The sequence below is a fragment of the Chiloscyllium plagiosum genome, chromosome 8 (genome assembly GCF_004010195.1).
Source record: "Chiloscyllium plagiosum isolate BGI_BamShark_2017 chromosome 8, ASM401019v2, whole genome shotgun sequence".
NCBI classification, from domain to species: Eukaryota; Metazoa; Chordata; class Chondrichthyes; order Orectolobiformes; family Hemiscylliidae; genus Chiloscyllium; species Chiloscyllium plagiosum.
The window spans coordinates 96,176,101-96,196,658 of NC_057717.1; the positions used below are offsets into that span (position 1 = coordinate 96,176,101).

A 20,558-nucleotide genomic window follows, 5' to 3' on the forward strand; every position below is an offset into this window, starting at 1 on the left:
GATATGTAGATGGGTATATGAATAGGAAGGGTTTAAAAGGATATGGCCCAAGTGCTGGCAAATGGGACTAATTAATTTAGGATATCTGGTCAACGTGGACAAGTTGGACCGAAGGGTCTGTTTCCGTGCTGTACATCTCTATGACTCTAATGACAAAAAGAAAATACCGCAGATGCTGGAAATCTGATTTTACTTCCAACTGTTCATAATAGCCAAACACTGCAGTACTTATCAGCAGAGAGTAACTTGGCTTCTTTCCAACATTCTTGTAATTTGTTCCACTTGCTCTTTATCTCGCTCCCCTCACCACCGTCTCTCCATAAAATCCACCATTTTCCAGCTCTTTTCAGTTATTAAGAAGGATCATACTAGACTTGCAAAGTATTTCTCTCTCCACAGATGCTGCCAGGCCTGCTGTGTTTCTACAGCACTTTCTTTTAAGTTTTAACTAGGTACCAGTCAGACACAGAGAATTCAGCTCAATTTGTTTTATTTTCTGTTTCTCCACTACTCCCTCTGCCAACCCCTCTCCCAGGTTTCCACCTTCGTTCACAGGTGATAAGACCAGTTGTAGTGCCATTATTGGACAACTGACTGAGATGGACCCGCTCAGTTTAAAAACTGAGGCGAAATGGCTCTTGTGGTCCCACCTACTCCAGAGATGCATCAGAACATTTCTGAACAGGTTGGATAGAAAATATCCAAAAATGTGAGGCTGGGGCCAGAAACTTTCTGCCTACCTTGTTACAGTTATGAAAAATACCAGTAGAGTGAGCTGTTGTACTTCTCCATATTGAAGTCTGGAGCTGAGAAATTCTCAGCTGTCAGAAAACTAGCAGGGTGGGAATTTCATATGCCCTGACTGAGACCCTGTCCCAAATCTGGGGAAAGCAGGGAATTCAATTACGTAACAGAGTGGACATGATTCTACTGGGCCCCTGGCACCTTATGCATATACTGAGATCCTAGGGCAGCACCTTGCCACACAGGGAGGGTGAAGTGAAAGGGTTATGGGTGGAACACAATGAACCCAATTTAGCCCGAGTACCCATAGGCAGAGGTCTTGACTTTGCGGGTGATCTATCATCAACTGCTTCCCTATCCAAAATTTGTATCAATTTTTATACTTTTCCATTTTATTTGGACAGATGCCAGGTAGCACTGCTAAATTTATGGGGAAACTAGAACCTGCTTCCAGATATGATATCTGAACAGAAGGTAGCTTGTTAGAACATGCTCCCACCTCACTCTCTTTCCCTTTCCTTGCTCCCTACTCTCTGAAAAAAGCATGTGATGTAACCTTCAGGAATACCTCTGGAAAGAGTTGGCGACCTTTATCCCCATACAGAATCCTGACTGATGATTCTCCTAGTTTGGTAGGTGACTTTGAATGGCTTTCAATCTCAGCAATACTGTATCAAAGGAGGTTGGGACAAATTAGATGATCTTCCAGCTGAGGCTAATGTCCTATTTTTCAGCGGGACCTTCCATTATCTGGCACAAACATACTGAACTGAATGACCTCCCATAATGCAGCTACATTCTGGGATTCCTTCTCTGCTGGTTATGGAATAGATCTGCCACCAGATGGAGCTGTCTGATAGCTATATTGGAGATCACTCACTATCCAACTGCTGATCCTGCTTTTGTTCATTCTCAGGATGTAGGCGTCACCAGTGAGAATGGCTTTTATTGCCCATCTCTGTTTACCCTGAAAGGATGGCAGTGGAGTTTCTTGAAATCAGAGGGCAGTTATGAATTTGCTACATACTGAACTAGACTGGATAAGAATGATAGGTTTCTTCCCAAAGTTTCATGGTTACTTTTACTGATGCCGTTCCTTTGCTGACATTGCTGAGATGGTATTTGAACTGGGTGTTCTCTGGATTAGTAGTCGTATAACCATAATTTCACCAATTCTGAGATATCATCACACTGAATGAATATGATTGTGGTCACTAGAGATTTTTTTTAATGGTTTACCTTTGTCCCCTTTTCCCCATTGTCTCCACACTACCAAGTATTCTAAGGATAGTATTTTCAGTCAGGAACATGATGTTGGCATGCAATGATTATCCAGGATGGTGGTGGGGACAGACATTAAGTTCTGTCGAATGTGCCATCTAACAACCTGTTCTCACCCTCTTTAAGGGACCACCAAATCTGAGGACCGTGGGATGCTGCTGAAGACTTTCAATGAGCCCAACTCCCATTACTTTATCTTCCTGCTCAGCACTCGGGCTGGAGGTCTAGGCCTCAACCTTCAGGCTGCAGACACTGTTGTCATTTTTGACAGTGACTGGAATCCTCACCAAGTGAGTATTGCAGTTATCCAATGCACAAATCCCTTTGTCAAAAGGTGTAAAGGTGAACACTTTGCAACCAAGTTATCAGGTCAGTGTAATGGAAACATGAAAGAACAAAAAGGAAAGTACACTTCAGTGTTTAGAAGAGGAGTAATTAAACAACAAAAGAAATGGTGATGAAAGCAAAACTGGGTACTCATGGCCAAAGTAACAAAACAAGACGGGTCTAGAGGTGGTGAAGATTACAAATGCAGAATCTCCACCAGACCCTGAAAAATGTGAGCAGTGTTTATAATTGAAATTGTTGAACTTGGTATTGATTCCAGAATGTTACAAACCGCCAAACAGTGTAGGAAGACAGAGTGGGGTGGAGAATTTAAATGACAAGTGACAGGAAGCTCAGGCTCCTGCTTACAAACTGAACAGAAGTGTTCGACAAAGTGATTACCCAATCTGTTTGGTTTCCACTGCACAGAAGAAACCACACAATGATCAGCAAATCCAGCACACAAAGTTTGGTCTGTGTTTCTCTGTAGAGGTAGGTTTCTAGTGTCCTTGATCTGTGGCCATGGAATTGGACTGCTTCTCGCTCTTCTAGCAAGCTGTTCATTCAGCAGTCAGCAGAATAATTCTGTAAATTCTACCTGCTGGGTGTTGTACTTACAGATTGTCTGTGAAACCAGAACTCAAGTGCCAAGTCTGCAGGTGGAAGTGACTATTCACTGAAAGTTTCACAGCAACACTTCCACAGATGTCAATTTCTATAATTACAGCCATCAGAAATTAGCCCCCCAAAAATTAACTCTTTATTGTCTTGTTTTAGAACTTTAGATTACTGTCGCAGACAATCACCATCCAGAATCTCAAAGCACTTGTAATTAATAATATCCTTCGTTATTTGACAGCAAATTATTGAGCAGACTGGGAATTTGGCAGAGCAATAGGAGTCAGAGAATAGGGCTAACACAGGTAACTGGCATGATGTAACTCATGGTGTGCCACAAGTTCCTGAGTTGAGGCCTAAATATTTTGCCATATTTATTAATGTCTTTGATGATAAGGTAGAAAATTGCATTTCCTAGTTTGTCAATGACATAAAGCGTCTTGAAAGCAGTATAATTGGAAGTACAAAATTAAAAAGAGATGTTGAAAGATGAAGTGACTGGACAAAACTGATAGATACATTTCAGTGTAGACAAATGCAAGATCGTCCACGTTGGACCTAAAACGAATAGAACAGAATACTTTCTAAATGATGAAAATCTAGAATTAACAGCGATCCAATGACACTTAGCGACCTGATACAGAGATCATTAAAAGATCATTAATGGTCCTGGTCTTAATATTCCAAAGAACTACATCATGTTTACCTGCTAGATCACATCTGGAATGCATTGAGCAATCTGGACATCAAAAGAATAGGAAGGATATATTGGCCTTGGAAGAAATACTGCATTGATTTATCAGTACATAGGGTTAAATTGTAAGGAGAAGTTACATAACCCATTGTTGTATTTCCTGGAATTTATTACTTTAAGGAGTGATTAAGACAAATTTTCCAAGATAATAAGGTGAACTGACAGGATAGATGGACAGAAACTCTTTCTACTAGTGGAAAGTCCACAGATAGGAGCATGGTTAAAAAAAAACATAGAGCCAAATGTTTGAGCTGTGAAACTAGAAAACAATTCTACACTCAAAGAGAGATAGGAGGTTGGAATTCTCTTTCTCAATGGAGTTGTTGAGCTGAGAGTGACAACCGTAGACATTAAGGTAGCATTTGACTGATTATGGGATCAGGAATCCTAGTAGAACTATAGTTAATGGAATTCGGGGGAAATTGTTCACTGGTTGGAGTTATATCTAGCACAGAGGAAGGTGATTGTTGTTTTAGGAGATCATTCACCTCAGTCCCAGGACATCATTGTAGGAGTTTCTCATGAATGTCCTAGGTCCACCAGCTTCAACTGGTTCATCAATGACATTTCCTCCATCATATGGTCAGATATGGGAATATTCACTGATGATTGCACAATGCTCAGATATCCTTAAGACACTGAAGCAGTCCTGACCACATGCGGAAAGAACTGGACAGCATCTAAGACTTGGGCTGATAAATGGGAAGGAACGTTTGCACCACACGAGTGCCAGGCAATGACTCCAACAAGACAGAATGTTACCATTGCCCCTTGACGTTCAACGGCATTACCAGTGCTGAATCTCCCACTGTCAATGTTCTGGGGGTTACTATTTACCAGAAACTAAACTGAACCAGCCTTACAAATTATGTGGTTACAAGAGTACGTCAGAGATAAGGAATTCTATTGTGGGTAGCTCACCTGTCTCACCAATGCCTGTCCACCACTTAGAAGGCACAAACAAGGAGTGTAATCAAATACTCTCCACTTGCATAATGTCACTGTAATGGGTACAACTCTGATAAGATTCAAGAAACTCAACATTATCCAGAAAAAAAAAGCCTGTTCAACTGACACCCCATTCAACATAATGAACATTCAGTCCCTTTACCACCAATGCACAGTGGCAGTAGTGTGTACCATCTACAAGATGCACTACAGCCTCTTACCTAGGCTCCTTTGATAGCACCTTGCAAAGTCACAACCTCCTACTGCCTAAAAGAACAAGGACAGCAGATACATGGGAACCCCACAATCTGCAAGTTCTCTTTAAAGCTGTACATCACCCTGACTTGGAACAATATCACTTATCCTTTCACTGTCAATGGACCAAAACCCTGGAAATCCCCTTCTAGCAACATTGCAGATTGATCTATACTCCAATGACTACATCAGTTTCAGCAAACGGCTCACCACCATCTTCTCAAGAGCAGTTACAAATAGGCAATAAATGCTGGCCTAAACAGCAATACTCCTATCCCTCGAACAAAGAAAAAAAGTTAAATTCTTAACTTTAAATCTGAAAGTCAAGAGATATTTTGCTAACCAAAGGTATTAAGGATATGGGGTGATGGTGTGTGTATGAAGCTAGGTTACAGATTAGCATAATCTCATGGAACAAATACATGGATAGGAAAGGTTTAGAAGGATATGGACCAAGTGCAGGGAAATGGGATTAGCATGGATGGACATTTCGGCTGCAATGGATAGTTTGGACTGAAGGGCCTGTCTCCATGCTGTAGGACTCTGACTCTGGCAGAACACGCTTGAGGGACAAAAGGCTTCTTTCTGTTCATATGTTCCAGGCTCATCAGCTGGCAAGCAACCTACTCACGCTTGGAGTGGTAGGGACATCACATTTTGCTAACACACATGTGTTCTCTCTCTCTTTCACTCACACTCACACTCTCTCTCTCTCTCTCTCTCTCACACACACACACACACACGTTTCTCAGGTGGGTGGTTGTGAAGTGATCCCTATAATTGTAAGAGTCACCAGGCTCGAAGCAACTTGAGGACCAACCACAGCAAACTGCTGTCCAAGTGAGGATTTGACAGGTGTGTGCAATGCAGCATTCATCACCCATTCCTGCAGTGCACAGGGAAGAGTTTGGATCATTGATTGTGACTCGCCTTACACCTGAATAAGCTACTTCACCAGGCATGAAGGATTGTTGTAATCTGGACTGGGTTATGCTTGGTAGATTGCCTTTCCTGAGAAGCATAACTGAATCATGTTTGTTACTACAATAATCCAGGAAGTTGCATCTTGTTGGTAACAGCCTACTGTGCAGATTTATTGCATCCAGTTCCCCAGTGGGATTTGAACTGATCAACTCTGGATTGTTAAGATGGCAATAAAAGTGGCAAAGTAGCGAACACACCTGCTAATTTGCTATTAAATCCCATGGGCTAAGATCCAATTGTTTCTATCAGACACAGGAAACACCCCTGGTTGGAGGAAGAGTGATAATTGTAAATTATATCTATAGGGAATAGAAAAGAAGCTTTATCAGTTGCCTAATGTGTTACCCTATGGCAATTGAGTAAGGACCCAACAGCGTTGCTAATGCTTGCCTTTTAGGTTTACAATCCAGCTATAAACAGGCAGAAGTAATTAACCCACCTATCTCCCCACCTTTAGCTGTTCATTAACTACTGATAACTTGTCACTTCTCAGTAATTTGCTAAGTGCACTCATTGAGCCTGACCTCTTAATATTCAGTATTAACCTCTTCAAGATCTGGTCTTTGGACTTTATGATGAACATAGTTTAATTTATTCAGTGTAGTAACAGAACATGATACAAACTATAGAAATGGGACGAGGAACTTCTGTTGGTGGGTAGGCTGAAGAAGCTTGGATTGTACTTCTTAGGGAAGAAAAGGCTAGGAGGCGATTTATTAGAGTGTTCAAAATCTGAAGTGTTCTGATAGAGTAAGTAAGGAAACACTGTGTCCATTGGCAGGATCCATAACCAGAGGGCTAAGATTTATAATATAAGAGAGGGAGAAATAAGAAAAAATATTTTTATGTAGTAAGTTGTTGTGATGTAGAAAACACTTTCTGAAAGTGTGGCAAGAATAGTTGCAAAAGTAATTTAAAAAAGCATATTGGAAAGGAAAATACGTGCAAATTGTATAATAAATGAATGATTGTTTTACTGAGCTGGCAGAGATGTGATCGGCCTCCTATGCTGATCTATGATCTCCAGGGAAGCATAAGTATTGCTACTATTAACTCAATGTCCTACAATTAGAGGGGTAGAGAAAGGTAGTTAGGTTACTCATTTCTGATGAGTAAATAATAACTCTGTCGAAGCAACAAGGTGAAAGGATATTGTAAGAAGTCGACACTTCAAGGAGGGAAGAGTCTTCAAGAGTGGAGACTCGTGGGAGAAGGAAGATCCCAGGGTGAGTTGGCATTTTCAGTGTCAGGGCATTGTGGCACATGGTGCATTTGTGGTGAGAAGGTCCTACAGTTTATTCATAATCTCGACCATAATACCAAAAGATCTCCAGGGTAGTCTACTTTATTGCACCTCCCACTAGTCAGTTAAAGAGCAGCAACAATAACCAGGAAGTTGGGGTGCCAGCCCACCTTCTAGCCTGAGAATGAATATGATGTAGAGGGAGGAGCTCATTGATGAAGAAAGAAAATGAAAAGCAGCATTTCTGAGCTCTTCATGTTTGGGTTTGTTTCAGGACTTACAAGCTCAAGATCGTGCTCATCGCATCGGACAGCAAAATGAAGTACGCGTGCTGCGCCTGTGCACTGTGAACAGTGTGGAGGAAAAGATCTTAGCAGCAGCTAAATACAAGCTCAATGTTGACCAGAAGGTCATCCAGGCTGGGATGTTCGATCAGAAATCCTCCAGCCACGAGAGGCGGGCATTTCTTCAGGCTATACTCGAACATGAGGAGCAGGACGAAGTGAGTATAAAATGAAACTCTGCCTAATCTGAGCCACTGTGTAACATCCTGTGTCTTTAAAATGTATACAGACTCACAAGCAACATGTGAATCTAGCATAAAGCATGCAAATATTCCATACAGTGTGCAGATATTCCACATGATGTCTAAATATTCCATATAATGTGATATTGTTTCATACAGAGCCTTGCGCTCTGCTATCGGGCTGTTAGAACATTTTGGGAAACAATGCACTGTGGCAGTTCTGAGTTGAGCTGATGTGATGGGCAGGAAGGAGCTGCTGCAGATGAAGAAGAACTCACACAATGCCTGAGAATAAGCCTGAAAATCTGTATAGCAGATTTGGGAAGATGGGACATTTCTTACTTTGTGAATGTCAAGAATCTTAGCATCATAGCCCCAGCCTGTAATCCTGTTTAATTTGCATTATCTGAATCAAGCATGCAAGCAACTACTTGCTGATTTGCTGATTAAGCAAGTAAGAAAATTCAAGAATAATGTTTAATAGCAACAAAGGCAAGACCATCAGTTGCACTCATGGAATCATAGAAATGTACAGCACAGAAGGAGGCCATTTGGCCTGTTATGCCTGTGCTGGCTCTTTGAAAGAGAGTTGTAATTAATTCTACAACTCTGCTTTTTGCCCATAACTTTCTCAGTCTCAAGTACTTGTCCAGCTCCACTTCAAATGATTTAAGGAATCACCATCCAGCACATTTTCAGATAGAACGTTTGAGATTCCAATATGTATGAAAAGAACTATTTGTCTTCCCTCTAGATCTTTTGCTAATACTTTTAAATCTTTAATTCACTTGTGCTTGATCTACTTGCAGACAAAAAATTTATCAGAGTCTATTCATCATTTTAAAACTCTAAAAATGCTGCATCTTGGCCTTCTCCATTCCAACTCTCTTCACTCTTTCAATTTCCACAAATTTTCGGCCACCCAACCTCCGATCCTAGTTCTCTCTCCTCAGGTACTGTCCCTCTCTTTCTAATCTTATTACCGTTTATTCAAAAAATTAATCCATGGTTCCTCAGTTTTGCAAACCACTGACTCTCTTTGCTCTACAAATTTCTCTCACCTGTATTGATTCCCAAATATATTCATATTTTTCCTGGAACTTCATATTTTAACTTTTTCTATCATGTTTCAACCCAACCACAGTTCCAAAATAACTTTTATCAAAATCATAGATGACGTCCTATTTTATTGTGCCAAAGATAAACTATCCCTCCTCATCCTTCTCATGTGTCCTCAATCTTTGACATGGTTGACCACACCATCCTCCTCCAATGCCTCTTTACTCTTGTCCCACTGAATTTGACTGCATTTTCTCAGTTTCATTCTTACTTATCCAGTTGTAGACAGAGAATCCCTTTTCATTTTCTACATAGTTATCTTTGGTTTCCCCCCCCCCCCCCCCCCCCCCCCCCTCCACCCCACCACATCAAGGACTGCAGTAGTTCAAAAAGATGGCTCACCAGCACCTTTATCAGAGCTATTAGGGATAGTTAATTAGGGCTGGCCTAGCCAGTGAGGGCGACATCCTATGCATGAAGGAATATTTTTTATAAAGCCTTAAATCCTCTCCTATTTCTTACCTACATGCTTCCATATGGCAGCACCATCCAATAGCAAAGGTTTCACATGTACACTGACAACATCTAGCTCTACCTCATTGCCATCTCTTTCAATTCCTCCTCTGTTATTAAATTATCAGACTGCTTGTTCAGTATCCCATACCAAATGGGCAGAAATTTCTTTCAATTAATTTAGGGAAGACTGAAGCCATTGTCTTGGTTCCTGCTTCAAACAGGAAAAAAAACTAGCTACTGACTCCATCCCTGTCTCTGACAGAACCAAGACTGATTAAACTGTCATATTTGACCCTTCAGTTGAGCTTCCAACCACACATTCTGCCATCATTTCCACATTATTGCATCTCCCAGTATTATTTGTTCCTGGAACATTCATCAATGTATTTGTTACCTTTAGATTTGTCTACTCCAACTCATTGCTGAGCAACATTCTAATTTCTGTAAATTTGATGTCATCTAAAATATCTGCCTGAGTCTGAACGCACACCCAAGTCCCATTCACCTCTGTGCTCACTGTCCTGCAATAATTCACAATCTAGCGGTCTTTTTATTTTAAAATTCATATGATTGTTTTCAAATTCCTTTCCTCCCTATCACTATAATCTCCTCCATCTCCTCAATTGCTTGAGATACGGGCTCTTCTGATACTTTTATATTCCCGATTTTAATTGCTCCAATTTTAATTTGTGGCTGTGCCTTGAGCTGCCTGCCTCTAAGCTCCAGAATTCTCAAGGTACACCTCTCTGCCTTCTACATCACTTTCTATCATTAAGATACTCCTTAAAATCTAGCTCTTTGACCAAGCTTACGGTCGCTTGTCCTAATATCTCCTTACGTGACTCCAATTTTGTTTGACGCTCATGTAAAGCACCTGGGAACTTTTTATTATAATAAAAGAATTACATAACTACAAGTTGTTATTGTCATTGTTGTAGCTGCATGTCTACTCTTTTCAAACTTGTGCTAGTTATAATGTACTCATCAGAATCTTAGCTCAGAATTATAATTCCATTACAGTAAATTCTGACTTTGGGCATGCGTAAATGTTTTGTCTAATCTAGTGGGAGCACCAAGGTGATCAGACATGACCTAGCTGCAGAGACGTTGATACTCACTGAGCTGCAAAGTAACTTAGTGCCATCATAAAAGGAAACCAAGTATTATCTTTGTGAACTTATTATAGGCTACTGTTGTTCACTCTGTGTACTAACCTATATCTCCTTGGCTGGGTAATGGAGTGGTCTTATTATTCATAATTTCTCAATTGGCAATTTAAACAGGAGGCTTAACAGAATCCTCAATGTAGCTGCCAAGGCTATGGTCTGTGATTTACCACCACTGTCCTTGCCACGTTACAGCTGTTTTGTCCTGGATTCTGCTCCAAATCATTATTCAGCAACATCTGCTGGATGTGTATGTGAGTTTGTGTGCTGTCATTCTCCTGTTTGCCCTTCTTTATCTATGGAACCTCTTCCAGCACTACTGTCTGTCTGAGATCTCTGTACTTCTCCAATCCCTCCATCATAGATGGCTGTGCGTAGAGTTCTGCAATTTCTCCCATGAACCTTTCTTTCTCCTCATTTAAGAAGACCTTAGAAACAAACCTCTTTGGCCTAGCTTTGGTCACCTATGCTTATGTTTCATTTTGTAGCTCGGTGTGAACTTGTGTCTGATAAAACTCCTATGATGTGATTGGGATGTTTTACCTGATTAAAGCTGTTATTTAAATGCTGTTGTATTTTTTGTGAATGAATGAGTGTGGGACAGCAAGGGTGGAAATACAGTGAGGCTCAAGTTTGCCTTTGAACCTGCCGTCACTCGCAATACAGGCATTCCCATGAAGATTGGTCGCTTGGAAAATAATGGTGGCAGACAGCAGAACAGAAGAACGACATCAGTAATGAAGTAACATAGGAGCAATAGGCTAGGCTAATCAGCTCCTTGAGCTTCTTCTGTTGTTTTACTTAGATCATGGTTGCTTTGTGCCTTAATCGCACCTACTCACCTCAGTTCCATATCCTCAACCCTTATCTGACAAAAGAAAACTATTAAAGTAGAATTTTTCTCTTAATCCCTAGCCTCAACATTGTTGTGGAGGACAGAGTTCCAGATTTCCACTGCACTTTGTGTGAAAAAATGCTTCTTGCAGTTACCACTAAACAGACTAGCTCGAATTTTAGGATTACGTTCCCTTGTTCTGGACTATCCAACCAGTAGAAATAGTTGCTACCCAGTGGGTCAATGTCTTTAATTATCTTCAGACATCTCAATTATATCATTATTTAATCTTCTATGTTTGAGACTGGCTGTCTCAGCAACAAGATCTTTATCAGAGTAACAAAATTGATCTGAAACTTAGGATGGACTTGAGGAACAGTGGGGAGGTTGCTCTGTGGTCTCAAAGCATTATTGTGGATGTTTACCAAGCTCCAGTTGTATTTACTCTATACCTGATCAGTGGCCATGGTCTTTTGGGAAAATGTGGCTGTGTTTCTTCCCTCTTTGGCTGCATAGAGACATCCTCCATCATACCCCGAGAATGTGACAGGAAAGGTCTACATTGTAGATGAAAACAAGCAACAATGAACAGGCTTTGATTTACCGCCACTGTCCTTGCCCAGTTACAGCTGTTTATGTCATTTGACAATAGAAATTCTGAACATCAATGGCAGTCAGTTCACAATAATCACTTGTACCTTCTGAACCCAACCTCAAAGCGTTTGATGACTTTGGGCTGAATGTCACAATACACATGAAAAACCAAGGAATGGAAATACAGTGATCTTCTGAAGAATAAAACGTTCTGAGAATGTTTATTTCAGATGAAATGAAGCCTCTGCCTGAATTGCTTAACAAGCAGCCTGCATTTCTAGAGAATAAATCCATAGCATATATAACATGAATGTAATAAAATGTCCCAAGGAGTCAACCACGGTTCATGGATAGCGTTTTCACCTCAGACTCAGAAGGCCACACTTTCGAGATGAATTCCAGTAACTGGAACTCAAAAATCGAGCCAAACATTGTCAGCATCTTGCAAACTTGCAACCTCAGCCACTGAGAATGAGATGGGTGGCAGGTGCTGGAGAACACCACCCATTAAGCAAGTTACCCATTAAGCCATGAGTTTTCCTTACTTGGAAGTATACATCACAGTTTCTACACTGTCACTAGGTCAAAATCCTGGAACTCCTTCATGAACACCACTGTGAGTATGCCTGCACCACATTTCAAGAAGGCAGCTTACCAGCGAGAACAAGTAGAGCTGGGCACTAAATTTGGCCTTGGTCTAACCAGCCACAATCCTGTTCAATGACGGGATGAAGAAGACCACTCATGAGTTCAGCACTTTAGGAGGCCCCCATTTTCCCCTTTATAAATAATTCCATGCCATAATTTTGAACCAATGTCGTTAAAATAGATTAACTTGCTATTACTGTTTGTAGGATCTTGCTGCGTGCAAGTTGGCTACCATATTTCTGAAATTAAAACAGTAGCTATGCTTCAAAAGTGGCTGTAAAGCTCTTTAAGGTGTCCTGAGTTAATAAAAGATGCTATATAAATGCAAGCTCTTTCTTAAGGTGCGTAATCAGACAAAAACACTGGCAATGAGTCAAAAGAGCATTAGAACAGTTGGACAAATGCTTGGTCAAAGTTACCATCTTTCGCTTCAACCCTGCTGCATATTTAGAGCATTTTCTGCTTTTATCTCACAAACTCAAAGATGATCCATTTCATTCATATAAAACAGATGACCCTTCACTGTCAAAAGGACCAAACTCCCTCTTCATCATTCAACTGCATCTCCAGCAGGTGTTTCCTAATCAAATGCTGGGACAAGAACCTCTATTAAGGAGATGCTGGAACATGATCCTGAAAATATTGAGGGTACAGTAACGTAGTGGGTTATCTTACTGTACTAGGAATCCAGGGTTCTGGTTTAATGATCTAGAGACATTAGTCCAAATCCCACCAACACAGTTGGGGAATTTAAATGTAGTTCAAATTTTGAGACGGAATTCAACCATAATGCTGACTATTAAACTCCTAAATATCATAAGAACCCATCACATTCACTATTGTCTTTTAGGGAAGGAAATCATCTTTAACCAGTCTAGCCTACGTATGGCTCCACACCTACAGTAATGTAATTGGCTGTCAATAACCTTCTGAATTGCTCTATCAAGCTATTCAGCAGTATTCAAAAAGGTGGTTCACAACCCCTTTCTCAAACAAATTTAGAGATGAGCAATAAATTATCGCCTTGCCAGTAACTACCACATGCGGTGAATAAATTTTTAAAAACTGCCTCCTCCTTGACCAGAAGTTACCACAGAATTCCACTGGCCTTGTCTATAGCTGGGGTGACTTCTAGTAAAAAAAAACATTTTTTTGTCTCAACTTTTCCATGTAATCAGTGGTGACTAATAAATGAAGTAATGGGATATTTGTTTGTTGTTTTTCTTCCCCAATTAACATAGTCTGAGGTTGTGGCAGCGGAGGTGAAAGGATCGGAAGGACATACTGTAAGTAGACTAGTTTGTAGTCCGACCTGCATCTGCGCATCATCTTATTCTCAGGCTGTGCCGGAGGGCTCCTCTTGTTTCAGGTCTTTGGCAAAATGTTGCTAAACTTTATGCACACATCATGTTATAAAAGAGCAGGAACAACATCAAGTGTTTTCTGCAGATGTGAACACTTTTGCCAAAAGATTTTTCACACGTGTTGGTTGAGAGACAGTGGAGCCTCCTGTCACAGAGGGGGCCTGTTTACTTATTAATTTACATTTATTTTTGGATTTAAGTTGGGAAAACTGCAGAAATTCTGCACATCCCACATTCACCAACCTTTCCTTACTCAAGAAAAAGAAGATTTTAAAGAGTAGGGGAGATGAGGAGACTTTTTTTTTAAACACAGTGAGTTGTTAAAATCTGGAATGTGCTGCCTGAAAAGGTGGTGGAAACAGATTCAGTGGTAACTTGCAAAAGGAAATTTGATACATACCTTGAAACGGTCAAAGTATTGCAAGGTTCTGGGGAAAGAGCAGGAGTGTAGGACCAATTGGATTTAAGAATGTAAGAAATAGGAACAGGAGTAGGCCATTTGGCTCCCCAGGCCTGCTCACTGTTCAACATAATTATAGCTGATCTTCTAGCTCAGCTACACCTTCCCGCACTATCCCCATATCCCTTGACTCCCTAGTATCCAAAAGTCTCTCAATTTTTGACTTAAATGTACTTGATGATTGAGCTCTTTGGTAGAGAACTGAAATAATCCACAACCCTTTGGGTTAAGAAATTTCTCCTCATCTCAGTCCTAAGTAGCTAACTTCTTATCCTGAGACTGTGACCCATAGATGTGAATACCAGCCCAGGGAAACATTTTCCTAATAATTATCTTGTCAATCCCCTTAAGCATTTTATATGTTTCAATAGATTCACATCTCATTCTTCTGAACTCTAGGGACCATAACCTTTCTACTCAATCTCTTCACATTAGACAACCCCCTCATCCCAGGAATTAGTTTAATAAACCTTTGGTGCACTTCCTCAAAGGCAAGTACATTCTTCCTTTGGTAAAGAAATCAAACTGCACACTGTTCGCCAGGTGTGGTCTTACCACTGCCCTATATAATTACAAGAAGACTTCTTTACTCTAACACTCCAATCCCTTTGTAATAAAGGCTAGCTTTCTTGGTTGACTGTTGAACATGAGCTAGCACAAGCATGATGAGCTGAATAGACTCCTTCTGTGCTGTAAGAGTCTAAGAAAACTTCATGTTTTTGATTCAGGCTGACCTCTACTGAACTATTAGAAATTAGGCCAACAACTTCCAGTGGGAGTGTTCCTGGTATTTGGTGTAAGAGGTGGAAATTTGCCTTCATGGACAGGGAGACAATCCCACCTCCTCTCTTGTACCTTGCCAGCAGAGGCCTTTTCTGTCAGCTCTGGAAATGGTTGCGGGATAAGCTGGCAGAAGTGATAACGGATAATATATAATTAAAGAAACAAAGAGAGGTTGTTTAAGAGCATGCAGTGATGCAGAATGGAATTGGTGGCCTTGCTGGGAGGCAGATGTTTCACAGGAGATGATTAGATATGGTTCCTTGTCCGCAACACATTTACACTATGAAATCACTAAACCCCTGCCTGTGGTCTCATGCTATTAATTAGCCACACACTTGTAATGAAATCTTTCAAGGACAGGACCTTGGGCATCAGCTGCCTGTTGCAACTGATGGTAGCATTCTTGTTTCTCTGAAGTGAGCATGTTCCCAGACAAGGTCTCAGTCCCCTCCTGCCTCCTCAACCATCTCATCTCCAAAATAGGTGTGGGAATAATGGCAAGAAATTGCAGGGCAGAGAAAAGATACCAAAAAACATTGTTTCTTTTCCTTTTTATATTTGATCCTTTGCTTTATTACTGCATGCCAAATGTTTCTTTGCTTTAAGTGATGTTTTGGAATAAAAGAAAATAAACATACTTAAGGAGTACACCCCACCCTCATTATACAGTTCCCAGTTATAATGCCATCCTTGTCGCACACCGCACCCTCATATAAGTCTGTTAATTATAACCCTCTCTATCAGACACTCTTAGTAAAAGGCTCCCAACTCATAATCCTCTCATTGTTTCTCACCCCATCCTCAGTACAAGGCTTTCAGTTTTAACCTGCTTTGTTGCATACCTCATTCTCCATATAAACCTCTTTGTTGTAGCCCTTACAGTTACACACCCCATTTTCAATTCAAGCTATCAGTTTTATAAAGATGTTGTGATAAGTTGTGTTAAGACACTGAGTTGCAGTTCCTTATAATGGTTGGAATGTTTTCCCTAAAATTGTCAATAGTGTAATTTGAAAGCTCAATGTGCCATTTGTAAAGCTGACTGTACCTTAATGTGACCAAAAGTGAGAATCAGAAATCAACCTTGTGTGGAATGTGTGCCTTGTGATACCAGCTTCATGTCAATGTCACAGTCACAGTTTGTTAAGCATCTGTTTTGCATGGTGCCATGTTGCCCTCTTTCATATATGAACCACAATATCAGGGTGAGAAGATGAGGGTTTGCTTTATTTTTTTAATCTGTAACCTTCTGTATTTTACGGAATTGAGTCTCCAAGAGACTGCATGAGTGAGTGCAAGCATTTCCACCACTGGTTGGTTGTAAGGTCACAATCATAAGCATTGAATGCCTTTGATTTATTGATTAGATATTTGGTTTGTCCTGCCTGTCATTGAATTCAGAATCTCATAGTGATTAGCCACTTGAACCAGATTGCAGTTGGCACTGACTTCTAGTTTATAGCCCGTTGCTTGGAATGGTAACTTTGGTTACTCACAAAGTCTGATTAAATATGCTGTGTCCATTTTTTTAAAATGGAAAGAATTTGGATTCAATTGGTGACATGCCAGTTTTAGTTATTCCCTTTTCTTACTTTGTCCCTTGTACGTATTATGCACTGTATCTTGATGGTTGGTGTTTGACAGCCTGATGCTTCTCACTGAACCAAATGGCTCAATCTTGACTCTGCATCACCTGTCAGCAGGCAGACCAAATCTTGGGACTCACAATGGGATGTGGGCTATCAAGCTCTCAACCTGTATTTGAAAATTCTCTGGTTTGTGCATTGTACTTCCCTCCCCTTCTCAAGAACAACAAGAGTTAAACACAGAACCACTTAGAATATTCATGTTGCAGAGAGAATTTGTTGGATTGTACCTCAGCCCATTGAATCCACCATCGCAACATTTAACCTGCTATCTGTTTGCTTATAGGAAGAAGATGAAGTTCCCGATGATGAGACAGTGAATCAAATGATAGCCAGACACGAAGAGGAATTCGACCTCTTCATGGTATGTCGTGACAAAAACACAAGCAATACGTTTTCTACTTAAAACTGCAACATTGTCTTTTTACCCTGATTTCTTTCTACTCTCCTATACTGTAGACCCTGACTCCTGTTGATTTACAGTTTCCAATGGCCTTTAAGCCCTCCAGATTATTAGATTAAGTAGTCTTGCCTCATGTATGAACCTAGTCAGTGTTAGCCACGTATTCAACTTTGGAATTCGTAATAGCTGGCCCAATATGTGTCAGGCCAATGTTGACAGATGAACTTTCAATCGTGATCTTCTGAGTAGTGATGTAAGAACCCTATATGTTTTATTCCCCACCACCCAAATCCAGGGTATTGAGCCCTATACAAACTGAAATGAATTGACTCTGTACAGAAGCTAGGACCTTTAGATCCACATGGTTTGGTCGTTTAGTAGTTTCTGTCGTTACCTGCCGGAGCACAAGGTAATGTCACCGTGGCTCAGGAGTAGCATTCTCATCTCTAAATCAGAGACTCAGTGAGTTCAAGTCCCAGTCCATAAAACAGAGTCCAAAAATCTTGGCTAATATTTCTGTGCAGTACACAGGAAGTGCTGCACTATTGGAGGCCCTGCTGAGCCATTAAACCGAGAACCTCTCAGATGAGCGTTAAAAGTCCCAAGGCAACATTCAAAGAATAACAGGAGGGAGTACTTTCCAATGTGTTGGGGCAATAGTTAAACCTTAAACAGCAAAATTAAAATAGATGATTTCATTGTTAGCACGAATAATGCTTGTGGGAGCTTGCTTTGTGCAACTTATAAGTATTTCATTGGCTGCAAAGAGCTTTGAGACTTCTCAAGCTTGTGAAGGGCATTTTAAAGTAGATGTTCATTCAATCTTTTGTTGGGAAGGTGTGACTTTTTTCTTCAACATGGGAGCCCTCATGCTGGATCACAGTCTTAGCAGATGTCCCTCAGCAGCAGGAGAAATCCTAAAGGAATGGGAGCTGGGTCACTGAGTTTAGTGGTCCTGCTGGAGTGTCAGGCAGACCAATGTGTGATTCAGCAGCACTGGAGGTCCCATTCAGCTGTAAACTCAAAAGACAAAGGGAATGTAAGCATAGAAGACCCTTCAAGTTATCTCTCTCTCGCTCGATTTAGCGGATGGATTTGGACCGTCGTCGCGAAGAGGCCAGAAACCCAAAGCGGAAACCACGGTTAATGGAGGAAGATGAACTTCCAAACTGGATCTTGAAAGATGATGCTGAGGTGGAAAGGCTGACATGTGAGGAGGAAGAGGAGAAAATGTTTGGCCGAGGCTCGCGGCAGCGCAAGGAGGTGGACTACAGCGACTCTTTAACCGAGAAACAGTGGCTCAAGGTAGGAGTGTGAGTGCGTGGGAATGCAGCCCAATCATTGGGTGTTTTTACACATAAACAACACAGGCTGAATATAGCACCATCTCCCAGGGAATAAATCCCTCCAAGCAGCTTTTTAAAATTCTTGCATAGACTGTGGCAAGGCCAGTATTTTCTGTCTATGCTGATTGCCCTTGAACTGACTGGCTTGCTCAGCCATTTCAAAGATCAGTTAACCCCATTACTGTGGGTCTGGAGTCACATGTAGGCCAGACAAGATAAGTTCAGCCAACTTCCTCTGGACCAGAAGACCTGGGTTCAAGTCCCACCTGTGCTGGAATGTCACACAACATGTCCAAATAAGCTAATTCAATATATTTATTTAGTCACAGAAGTATTTGGTGGTTATGTTTAATGACATCAGGCAGGAATGAGTGAACAACTGTGCCTATTGTTGAATTCCATATTAGAAACAGCCCTTCTGGAATTCCCTCATCTACCCCATCATACCAGGATTGCACGTACACCTACATACCACAGGTTGACTGGCTGAGTAAAGTACCAAAAAGGATGGGTTTCATTGTGATTCTTTCTCTCCCAACAGGCCATAGAAGAGGGCAACCTTGAGGAGATTGAAGAAGAGGTTCGTCAGAAAAAAGCCCGCAAACGAAAGAGAGATGTCGACCCACCGTTGGTCATGGCAACCACGAGCACGCGTAGCAGCCGGGACAAGGATGATGATGAAAAGAAGAAAAAAAAGCGTGGGCGGCCACCAGCAGAAAAATTATCACCAAACCCCCCAAACCTCACCAAAAAAATGAAGAAAACTGTAGATGCAGTGATCAAGTACAAGGACAGGTTAGTGAAAGGATTACTAAGGGTTAGTGAGAGGTCTGCTTGGAAAATGTAAGATGGTCACTGGGTCAAAATCCTGAAACTCATTACTGACAGCACTGTTGGTGTATCTCCACCCCAATGAATGCAACATTTCAAGAAAGCAGCTCACCACCACTATTGCAATGGTAATTTAGAAATGGACATCAAATGCTGACCAGTGATGTCTACATCCCATGAATTAATATGAAAAATGGACAGAGCAAGTGAGATCAAGGAGACTGTTGCCTCTTCTACCTCCTTAGCCAAGGTAGCACTAAGGTCATAGTGCAGGCAGTATACCAACAGTTGTCCTGGGTTAGTTGCAAGTGATATAGTGATGTAGCTTGGGAACTGCTACTCTGTACAGCTCAGTACCACACCGTTTATCATTCTAGAATACACAGGTTCAAGATAATTCACAAAAGAACCAGTAGTAAACTAAGCCGATTTATTAGCAGCATGTTATCATGGCCTAGAAAGTGCTGGAAACAAATTCAGCAATAATTTTCAAAAGAGAGTCAAATAAATATTTGAATGGCAGAAGATTGCACGATTATGGGGAAACAAAAAGGGGAATTGGATTAACTGGATACCTTTCAAAGACCTGGCACAGGCACGATGGATTGAATGTCCTCTCTAAATGCTGCAGAATGCTATGATTCTATTTTGCATCATACCTTCTCAAAGCTGATGATCAAGATTCTGAAATCTGCACGTCGTAGAGATATTAAAACAAGAGTCAGCTTGTTAACTGCTAAAAGCTGGTTAGCTTGTGTTTTATTTAGGGTGAAATGGCAGTGTTATGCTCCTAAGATTATGTCGCATCAGCAACAACAGCAGTGTATATCTCACACATTACTCCTTCTGTGCCGTGAACAACTGGTAATCGACATTTTTTTTGTTTTAAAGCAGTACTGGCCGACAGCTCAGTGAAGTCTTCATTCAACTTCCATCACGCAAGGAGCTTCCAGAGTACTATGAACTCATCCGCAAACCCGTCGACTTCCGGAAGATAAAGGTACACTTGCTCCTGTGTGACTACTTGCATAGCAGTACTGTGTCAAGAGAATTTAAACATTTGCAAGGAGTATAATGGTAGTGTCACTGATCTAATAATCCAGAGGAGAAAGTGAGGTCTGCAGATGCTGGAGATCAGAGCTGGAAATGTGTTGCTGGAAAAGCGCAGCAGGTCAGGCAGCATCCAGGGAACAGGAGAATCGACGTTTCGGGCATAAGCCCTTCTTC

At 41.0% G+C, this 20,558-nt stretch overlaps 1 protein-coding gene across 11 annotated transcripts in view; it reads left to right on the top strand.

Annotated features, from left to right (window-relative positions):
- The window catches only part of smarca4a (SWI/SNF related, matrix associated, actin dependent regulator of chromatin, subfamily a, member 4a), an 81,836-nt gene that overhangs the window by 50,736 nt on the left and 10,542 nt on the right, over nt 1–20,558 (top strand). For 2 of the 11 annotated variants that reach the window (XM_043694812.1, XM_043694819.1), the window contains 7 exons: nt 2,152–2,315; nt 7,429–7,656; nt 13,740–13,784; nt 17,038–17,115; nt 18,241–18,462; nt 19,042–19,295; nt 20,223–20,331. In XM_043694812.1, coding sequence (XP_043550747.1) covers nt 2,152–2,315; nt 7,429–7,656; nt 13,740–13,784; nt 17,038–17,115; nt 18,241–18,462; nt 19,042–19,295; nt 20,223–20,331 — 1,100 coding nt within the window. The remainder of the gene's footprint in view (nt 1–2,151; nt 2,316–7,428; nt 7,657–13,739; nt 13,785–17,037; nt 17,116–18,240; nt 18,463–19,041; nt 19,296–20,222; nt 20,332–20,558) is intronic. The other 9 variants (XM_043694816.1, XM_043694820.1, XM_043694818.1 and 6 more) reach the window with 6 other exon arrangements.